Source organism: Helianthus annuus, chromosome 6, assembly GCF_002127325.2.
Source record: "Helianthus annuus cultivar XRQ/B chromosome 6, HanXRQr2.0-SUNRISE, whole genome shotgun sequence".
NCBI classification, from domain to species: domain Eukaryota; kingdom Viridiplantae; phylum Streptophyta; class Magnoliopsida; order Asterales; family Asteraceae; genus Helianthus; species Helianthus annuus.
The window spans coordinates 114,186,143-114,196,717 of record NC_035438.2 but is presented as its reverse complement, the minus strand read 5'-3'; the positions used below and the strand labels follow the sequence as shown (position 1 = coordinate 114,196,717).

Genomic DNA, 10,575 nt, shown 5'->3' with positions numbered 1-10,575 from the left:
TCCCATAAGCTGGCCTCCTGCTGAAGTATCGAAACGAGCCCTAATCTCAGGAGTAAGTCCATTGTAGAACTTCTCTACTAACGCCCAATCAGATAGACCATGCTGAGAACAACGGGTAATCAGGGTCTGAAAACGCTCCCAAGCTAAGTGATAAGGCTCATCTGGCTCCATACGAAATGAGTGGATCTGGTCACGAAGGCGAGATGCCTTGGCTGGCGGAAAATATTTGGCTACGAATGCATCGCGAAGGCCTGCCCAAGTACGGAAAGTGCCAGCAGGCTGGGAATCGAACCAGACGGCTGCGCGTCCAGCAAGTGAGAACGGAAAAACCTGAAGATACCTAGCATCAAGATTGACACCCTCAATGGAGAAGGTGCTGCAGAGACGAGTGATGCGATTGATATGGGCGGGGGCATCCTCGTCGTCACGACCATGGAACTGGCAGGAATTTGTGATGGCGGTCATAATGTAGGACGGTATCTGCCAAGACCGATCGTTCGGAATCTCGGGAAGGGTGATGGGGGAATTACCACCGGCGAAGCCGGTGGTAGACTGGTCGTAAACTGTCCTACGGGCCATGTGAGCTACGGGTGGTGGACTAGGTGGGCGGGTGGGTGGCGGGGAATTGTGGGGTGAAGATTTTGGTGTAAGATCGAAAACTGGGGTGGACTGAGAAAATGAAGTAGAGCTAGAAGCACGTACCTCAGACGTAGATGACGAGAAGGAAGACCTGAGTGCAAGCGGCAACGGCGGCGGTCCCTGCGAGCGCGTATGGGGCATCCACTGCAAAAACCAAAAACAAACAAGTAAGAAGACTCTACTAAACGACTCGACTAACTATAAAAAGACACTAAAATACTTAGACACCTACGACTCAAACAAAGAAACAAAATAGCACGTAATATGTCAAGTAAGTCCAAACAAAGTAATCAGCGCAATCGCCAAGAGTCCCCGGCAGCGGCGCCAAAAACTTGATGTGCTGAAAATGGGTCAAATAAAACTAACTAAATTACCCTATTTCTAGACTCTCTAAGCTTTAAATTTATAAAACTAAGACTCGGCCTAAACCCTAAAACACGCAACCGGCAAGTGAACCGATCGACGTAGTAAAGCTAAAGTAAGTCCGAGTGTCGAACCCACGAGACTCTACTGACTACGCTACGACTCTATCTAGACTCAAACTGACACGACATACTAAATTGTTTATTAATTTGGGGGGGTTTCTAAAAATCCTAAATAAAATAATAAAATAATACTAGAAAGCTAGACACGAACTCAAACGAAGGGTCTGATCAGTGAGAATGAAGACTACCTAGGCTAGACGCAGGCTAAACTCAGAATGGATTCTTATATGATAATGATGTGGTGTGGAACCGGGATCTTCTAATGCTAAACCTATTAAGATACCACTAAGCCCCTCAAACACTCTCGAGGCGATTCTTGTGGCACTACCTAGGATGTTACGCTCACCGGTTTTCTAGATTTCTTGTCCGTCCTCTAGTTTCTTGAAAGTGCTTATGTAAGACGCTCTACTTTGCCGCGCGAACGTCTAAAGCAACTATGGGTCTAACCTTGGCTTAATAGACAATGGGTGGTTAATTCCTTATAACTACTCCGAGATCTATCAATATCCTCGAGCCTTTCCGCGACGAGTATAGCAGCACACTTGATTTTAATTAATTACCGAATATTATTCCTAAGGTTACTAGTGCACTTTTCACCCTAAAGAATTAATGACCTATTATGTGATATAGACACTCACCTAAGTCAAGAATCCTAATTCGACTCTATTCCGTGATAAAGACCGTCACCAAGAATCGAATGGAACAAATAAACAATAAATAAATAATCACAAGCACACATATGCACCAAGACAAACTATCATAGTGTTTACAATACAAGAAAAGTCCACAACCACATCAATAATCAAATAAAAATCCAAACTTTATTATGCCATAGTCATCGCCTAGGTAGTTTATGGTTTTAGCCGGAAAACATCATCAAAAACAAAGTCAAAAACATTGTATCAACTGAATTCATTGGTAACAAAGTCTAAACAAACAAAGAACGAAAGAAAAAGGTATGTAGAACCCGAATCTTCACTCCCGAATGCTCAAAAACGCTATCCCAATGATTCCAAGCTTCCAAGATGCTTCAAGCACGTCCACAGCCTTCAATCAGCAGCCAAATCTTGCCCAAAGATGCCCAAGTTCGTAGTTCCTCGGCTGTGCACGCGTATATGTTGTTTTATAACCAAAAACCCTAACTTGCCATGCAATCTGCGTAATTCTGCCGACACAGACTCTTCAGGCGGCCCGCGTGAAGAAATGGCTTGAGCTAACGCGGGTCGCCTAGGGTACACAATCCTGATTCACTTTACAAATCTCTCGCGGCCCGCCTAAAATATCTGACTAAGTTCACGCGGGGCGCGAGAAGATGTTATTCCTGCAATTCTTCTTTAAGTCAATGCGGGGCGTGTGAAGTTGACTGTTTAGTCTATGCGGCCCGCCTGGGAGCTCCAGAACTGCAAATTTTCTTCGTTTCAGCTCCCGACTTCCTCGGTTTCAGTGCCAGCCTTCCGCCATTCCAGATTTCTGCTCGTTTTCGCTCCTTTTGGCTGTAAAGACCTGGAAACACAAATAAATCAATAGTATGTACATTCTAAACTAAACCGACACTAAAACTAACTAACTAACGACTAAAACCGACGCGAATACCGATGTATTTTGCAATACATCATTATGCTATCAAACTATTCAGGCTAACTCTACTTTCAAGCGCTCCCTTCAATCCAACGATCAATCGCTGTGAGTATACTCGAACCCTTTTTGCTTTAGCACTTTTGGGTGTTACATACGTTGCTTATCAAAACCACAATCGAACACACTACTCAATATTTTATGCGCTAACCGTTCTGCATGTATTACGTGACTAAATGAATGCTTGTTATTATGTTTACACGTGGAATGCTGTCTACCTGCCTTAACGACGTAGTACTATAGTTTGGACTCAGCACCCGTTCACACGGGGGTTGTTAAGGACAATTACTTGCATGGATTACGGTGGTAATCATGTATTGCGAACTGTCTCGGACAGTTAACCCGCAGTCATTGATATCGATCGATCCATGTCGATAATTAACATGCTTCGTTTTCCTCTGTGTACGTGCTGGTTATGCGTAAACTATTTCGAAATCTATATGCTATTATCAAACTTGTATGCTCACCTTTACATTATATGTATTGACTTTATTTTAACGTATGTGACAAGTGTTTAGGATGCTTACTTGCTTTCCCTGCTGTGAAATCGAGGCTAGGAAAGAGTCTAGAAACCAAGACAATTTATATTTATTTAATTAAATTTGAGTTGTCGGAACATTTTTTGTTTGAAGGATACCTCTGTCTGTAATAACTAAAATTATCTTATGGATCATGGTATGGGACGTGATATTTAAACTATTCGGTAATAATAGTTGTTATGGAATTTCTTTGAACAATCTGTTTCGCTCAGTGCCATGCCCCGATGATTCCGCCATCGGTTGGGGTGTGACAACGGGAATGTGTGCAGCCGCACACTTTAAATATGCTCACATACACAACTGTGCGACCCATACCTAGACCATACACATTCTAATACTGGGCTGATGCCAGCCCAAGACATCACTTTATACCACACACTAGCATGTGCGGCCCCCATTGCATGCGTGTATATATACCTCCTGCTCTAAACCCTAGGGGAATGTTCCCTAGTCATTGACGGTTGCACATTCTCTCCCTCTCTTTCTCTCTCTAGCATCATTCCCTTTTAAGAAACTTTTCCCTTTTTGGAAGATTTCAAGAAGATAAACAACAACCTTCTTTCCATTTGAAGTTCCTATCATTTCTTTTTGAAGACCTTATCTATTTCTACACAATTCCATTCATCAATTCCAGGTTAGTGATACGTTGTTTGATTCATTGAAAGAGAATGGTAATGTGCTAAGTATGTTGTGTTTATAAAGATTATCGATAAGGGTGAATGACATGCTAGAAATTGTTGTAGAAATAATAATCACTTGATTTTAGGATGTGAATATTGATACGAAGTGAATCTAGAAATCGTTGTTTTTAAAGATTATGGATTTCTTGTCTTCAAGATGTTGAGTGGTCAAAATCTGATTTTATGCTCATTTTAATGATTTCTAATGAATGAAACCCTAGATCTATTTGGAGGGCTCATGTGATATGTTGTGATATTAATGATTTGTGTTTTGGGTTCAAAGTTCATCTAATGAAAGTGTTTAACTAGGAATAGGACTGAATAAGAATAAGGAACATGACAATTACATTAGAGTTCATAGGGAAATTATATAAAGTTTATGTTTTGTTTGATTTGATCATGAAACCTAGAATGTTAAGTGTTTGGGAAAATGGATACCGCACAGTTCTGCATAATGTACAAAACCACACACCCGATGTCACACCCCTTTCAAAGGCGGAAGCACGAGGTGTGATCTGAGTGGTTCTCATTGCATACGAATAGTAAACATACTACATGATATAAAAACGAACTCTGTCTTGCCATTCAAGTTTGATTATCCCAAAATACAGAATTTAGTTTAGAGTTTACATCATAAATAAAAGATAATTGTTTGAAAGTTTACAACACCATTTCAAAACAAAGATCAAGGTTTTACTTCCTATATCACCGCGGGAAGGCGAGATATAGCAAGTAAATCCAACAAAAGATGGCAACGGAGGATGGACACTAAACATCTTGAAAACATGACACTACATCTTTACAAGGAGCCCGTGAGCATTATCCACTAATTTCCTGAAATACATGTAAGCTTAAAAATCGTCAACAAAAGTTAGTGTGAATTCATGCAGTTTGTGTAAAAAGTAACATTTGTCATTGTACAAAAGCATGGTATGTAATTGTAAGCTGTAAGTTTGTAAGTTGTAATGATATGGAATCGAGATCGCTAATGGTTTGCAAGGCCAGTAACATATGTGATGACATAGGAAGCATAAAAACCTAGGCGAGTTTTAACATCGTTTACCCTACGACTGTGACCCAAGACACTCCATGACTATGTGTTATCAAAAGAGTAAGGCTGCCTGGACCTGTTAGATCTAACCCTTGTTCTTTCGGTCTAAACTAGATTGATGGTGCTTACGTATCCCCTATTCGTGACATGATCTATGTATGATTCCTTTGTTTAAACATACCAAATTGTACATGTATTTTCCCCAGGTTTGGAAAACAGTAAAAACGTTTAAAAGTGGGGACATGAACTCACTATTTTGCGTCTCGAGCGTCTAGCTTCACCGGCTTCTGTTACTTGAATGTCGTGACCTATAGACGTTTTAAGTATGTTAATCACCTAACGTGTAAATTTCTAAGTACAAGTTACTATTTGGATTTAAGGTGTCTTATTGTGTCTTACATGTACATGTTCTTGTTTCATTAGTGTATATATTTTACAATATATTTAATGTTATATTTGTTACAATGGAAGAAATGAGAAAACAAGTTGTTTTTATGGTTAGGGTTGTGGGTGGGTTGGGCCCTAAGCCCATTAGCCCGTGTCTTGAGTTTTCGTGCGGCCTGTTAACGTTTCTGGAGCCCGTTTTCGAACCCGATCATCGTAAAATATCTTAAAATAAAATTTTAGAGTCGAAACATTCAAAATTACGTCAAAAATTTATGATTGACACGTTCGTTCGTCGATTGCGTCAAAATCACGTAAAATGCTTCTTTTGTCGTTTCTAATCTGTTTTTTGATCCGATTTGACTGCGGAGATTATAATTTAATTACGAAGCTTAATATGTCATAATATTCCAGTTTTGAAGGTAATACGTGTGCTCAATGTTTCCGTTTCGTTGTCGGTGCGTTCCTGCAATCGCGTTTCTCGTTCACGTTTACGTTTTGTGACGTTCGAAAGCATGATGTTTTCGCAAAACCACATTCATAAGTATAAGTTATACGTATAAACTTCGTATTTGTTGGCGTTGTCAGTATTTTGTACGGTGTCAGTTCGTTATCGTTTAACGCTCAGCAGATTTCCTGAAAATCACCATACACGCACTATAAAGTTAGATAGGCGTTCCTAGGCATTCCAAAAGCCTAATTAAGTTAATTCGTGCCCTAAACACTATTTATTATCGCCTTAAACGTTTGTTATTCGCGTAATTATAAGGCGTAAATTACCAGTTGTCACATAACTAACTAAGAAAATGAAATAGAGTAGGAGAAACACTTATTAGCGTTTGAAGGGAAGATTGAACTCAGAAAAAGGAGGCTCTAAATGGCTAGAGCAAGCTCCAAGAGAGATTTAAGAAGTGAAGAGAAATGGTGTGAATGAAAATGAAGAACAAAGGACCTATTTGTACTAATCTTGGATTCGTGGGAGCTTGACAAGTGTGTTATGATAATGCTTAGTGTCCTAATCAGATTAGAATAGAAGTGGCAAGGAAGGAGCTAGGTGGCAACAAGATAGAGAAAGATGGCAATACTTGATGAACAAGCAATTTTTTTTTTTGCTACTGGGGAACCCATACGGACCATATGGACCTAGGTCTTACGGTCCGTAAGGGCTTCTGACGGGCAAAGTTTTCATTTTTGACTGTTTTGGCCCCTTGACTTGTATTATCAGCTTTTTGACATTTGTAACCCATCTAACTTGTTATTTAAGCTATATGAAAGGTATTTAAGGTCCATGTAACTTATATCTTTGTCTGAGAATGTACGTTACGTTAGTTTCTTTATATTTAAATAACGGTTATAAAAAAACTTCCAAAAGAAACAGAAAAGTTTTTGAAGGCTCGAAATTTTTGCGGGGGTTACACACTAAATTCTGGACAGTTTCCAACCTAATCATGTAGATTCCGGCGATTAATCGTATATACTTAAAAAATGGATTGAGGAGGGATTAAAACCTATCTACTTAAAATATTTACCTAAAAATGTGTGTATATATAAGTATATAAAAAACCGAAAATTACATTATAATATCCCAGTCCGATTAATCCTAATTAATCCCGATTAATGATACCCTACCGATCAACTAGCGCCTAGCGACCTCTACAACCATGTCCACAACACACAATCTAGCAAGCCAAACCAATAACATAACACATTGGGTTTGTAACCAGTAGTATCAAATGCTGAGGAGTAAGGCTGCAAACGAACACGGACAAGACCGTGTTCATGTTTGTTAAGAAAAAATATGTGTTCACAAACTGTTTATGAACACTTAGTGAACAAGATTTTATGTTCGTTTCGTTTGTTAAGGAAACGAACTTGTTCGTGTTCATTTGTGTTTGTTAATGTTAGGCAATGAACGTTGATGAACATAAATGATTACAAATTAATAAAAATGAGTACAAACTAACGTTTATGAAAACAAAAAAAACATAAACAACCGTTCATGAATATAACTAATAATACAAGTATTTTATTTGCCATAATAGTATTTAAACAAAATATATAAAAACTAAAAGCATCGGTGAACTACCGAACGTTCACGAACACAAATAAACAAATATAGTCTTTGCTTATGTTCGTTCATGTAACCAAACAAACGAAATTTATTGTTCTCGACAAACAGTTTACGAACGTTTGGTTAAGCGAGGAGAGTTGTGATATGAATAATTTGAATGTGTAAAATATAATTCAAAATTTAGTTATAGAATTTGGAAGTGTTACGGGAATATAGGAATGATACATTGCGAGTCATTCATCTTTGGTCAACGCAACGGTGTTCGTTTTCGTTACCATTCACGCAGGCAGACTTAGGGTTCCATCTAAAGAAGACCAATTCGATTGACGATCGGACGTGGGGAGGCACAACACAACCCACGGACGACCAACATCAGCTTCCAATTCCTTACCACCCCTAATCTAATCGGTAAACAACAAATTCTTAATTCTATCGTACATTTGAAATTGCAATCAACCGCTGTTTGCTCATAAGAATTTAGGCTTTTTAAAATTTGACTTGTTAGCTGGTTAAGCCTTGTTTAATTGCTTCAATTAGTAAACTGAATCTGGCATAGGAGAACTTAATTTTGTGATTTAGGCAGGCATTAATTTGTATGCTTTATTTAACCTCCAATTAGTTGGTGTCTAATGTTTGTTTGTTTGTTTGTTTGTTTGTATGTGTATATCCCTATCTATATATCTGTAGGGGTGTTTATAAACCTTACAAAGTCTCTGCTTTGGCTGTGTGAAACATGTTCTCGGGTTTACCGTTTGTAACTTCGAACCGGCTGTGTAAACCACCGTTTAACATTTATTTTTTCTATTTTAGGAATGTAAAGTTATGTATATGTATTATGTTCATGAACAATCATTCTTTTTCTAGATGTTTTTTTTTTTTTCAAATAAACCTTTTTGTCTAAAACAGCAAAACCAGCAAACTGTCTGGTTCAGTTTGTATTTTCTCAAAACCGTAGTTAGCTGCTCAGCCTAAAGTTTTCTTTAATACCGGCCGAACTGGGCCGTGAACACCCCTGCTGTATCTGTATTTATTAATTTAGTCTCATTTGTCAGCTGTTTGTTATGTCAGGTCCTCCAGTTTGTACATTCAGGAGAGTTGGTTCATTATTCTTATATATGAGAGTGCTTTTGAAAGTTAGAGCTACTTGAAGATGTCTAGGAGGAGGGCCAAAACGCCTGGATGGGCTGCATTTGACCCTAAAAACCAACAGAAACAAGTTACTAATATCGAAACACATAATGACCCATACCCACCAATCTCTACTACATTGCAACACCACCAAAATCCTTCAACAAACGGTAATCTTACTGGGAAATCTTTCTTCTCTGTCCTAACTCACTCATCAGCCAGCACGACTGCTCATAGCCCTTTAATGGAAAATAGTCAGAGTGACAAGATGACTTCCAACAACATCTCTCGAGTTTATGAGAAACTCAAGGTAGATCATCCATGGGCTAACGAGAACTTAATAGAGGATATAGTAGAAGCTGTAGATGATGATTTTGACAAAGCCTCGGCTTTACTAATTGAGATGGCTCCCCAGGAGAAGAAGGAAGCGGAGCTTGACAATAATATTGAGGAGGTTGGTCTTGCTGCAAAGTATTATGAACGGTTAGATGAGCATAATAATTCCGAGAAGGTGCTTGTTGATGATAATTTACCGTTAGGGTTCATGAGTATGATCCCAGTGGAGCCTGAATGGGAAGATGATGACATGTATCTTATGCATCGGAAAGAAGCGATCAGGGCAATGAGGTTAGCCTCTCGCCACTCAAAAGCAGCCAGTGAGGCCTATTTAAGAAGAGATCACACAGCTGCACAAGAATATTCTCTTAAGGCTCGAGAAGAATGGAGTAATGCGGAAAAGCTTCATGCTAAAGCGGCAAAGGAAATATTAACCATCAGGAACTGTGAAAATGATGATTGGAAGTTGGATTTGCACGGTCTTCATGCCACAGAAGCAGTGCAAGTTTTACTAGAGCGTTTACTGAAGATAGAGTCTCAGTCGTCGTATGCTACAAAACCCGATAAAACCAATCTTAAAGTAGGTCTAGAAACAGAAAAATCAGATAGACAACAACAGTTATCTAAGCCAAGATTGTTGGAAGTCATTACAGGTAATAAAAACACAAATTTATCTACCATTGTGGTGGTTAAACAATTGTGATTGATGTATTGACTATGTGATCATGTAGGTAAAGGTAGTCACAGCCGAGGGGAAGCTGCGCTTCCAGTAGCAATTAAAAGCTTTCTCAGTGAAAAAGGGTGCGGTTTCTTCAACTATTAGGAGACTATTAAATCCCCATAATCTCGGTTTTGTCTCTCATTAGTTAGTTTTGTAGCTGAAAGCATATATATTGAATGACAGGTACTATTACTTTGAGGCAAGAATAGGTGTTATAACGGTACAGCCTAAATTCCGGCAACTGTCAACTGCTTTGTCAAATCACTAGTAGCGTTGTACTATTAGAAGTGATGACGTTGACTTTCGAGAGTCAAATGGACTAGTCTATAAGTTTAGTTGATTATTTTTATTAATTAATTTGTTGAAACTTATTATATGTATATCAAATTGTATAATAAGCTCTAGAAACATACAATACTGGTGCTGAAAGTGTAAAATATTTTATATGTATTTTTAGTTTTTGGAAAGTAGCAGGTTTGACAATAAAATGTCAGATCAGTGTTGTAATTTGTAAGCAAATTCTTGCAAGGTACCTTTTTCCTTATTGATTTTGTGTAATATCTTATTTGATGTTTACTATGTTGTTTAAATTTGAAGGATGATAATTCATAACTTTAAAAAATGGCTTTTTTTAATTGACATTTAATAAATAAACTTCATGTAAAATATCATATATGTATATAATTTGAAATAGGATGTTATGATAATATTTGTTGATATAAATAAATCAATTGTTGAACAACATTTCAATAAAATGCATGAAGAGGACGGATATAATTGAATTGAAATAAAAAAAATTATGAAAAAAAACCAGAAGTGTTTTGTGGGTCAGCTGGACTTGGACATATGTTGAGTGTGTTTCAGCAATTGTTACAACCTGATGCTGTTCATTTTCAGGTTTTCAAC

General features: G+C 38.1%; 1 protein-coding gene across 2 annotated transcripts; it reads left to right on the top strand.

Moving 5' to 3' along the window:
- The first annotated feature begins 7,668 nt into the window (after positions 1 to 7,668).
- Positions 7,669 to 10,239, top strand: LOC110936727. Of its 2 annotated transcripts, none has more exons than XM_022179141.2 (4): positions 7,669 to 7,892; positions 8,553 to 9,601; positions 9,680 to 9,749; positions 9,853 to 10,239. In XM_022179141.2, the coding sequence occupies exons 2-4, from the start codon at positions 8,635 to 8,637 to the stop codon at positions 9,935 to 9,937; spliced, it is 1,122 nt and encodes a 373-aa protein (XP_022034833.1). In that variant the 5' UTR covers positions 7,669 to 7,892; positions 8,553 to 8,634; the 3' UTR covers positions 9,938 to 10,239. The 2 variants fall into 2 exon arrangements, with proteins under 2 accessions (XP_022034833.1, XP_022034834.1); XM_022179142.2 differs by having other exon boundaries at positions 8,537 to 9,601.
- Positions 10,240 to 10,575: the final 336 nt, after the last annotated feature.

Coding starts and splice junctions, on each gene's coding strand:
- LOC110936727 (XM_022179141.2), top strand. CDS start 8,635: ATGTCTAGGAGGAGGGCCAAAACGCCTGGATGGGCTGCATTTGACCCT. Junction 9,602..9,679: donor ATTGTTGGAAGTCATTACAG/GTAATAAAAACA, acceptor GTGATCATGTAG/GTAAAGGTAGTCACAGCCGA. Junction 9,750..9,852: donor AGCTTTCTCAGTGAAAAAGG/GTGCGGTTTCTT, acceptor ATTGAATGACAG/GTACTATTACTTTGAGGCAA.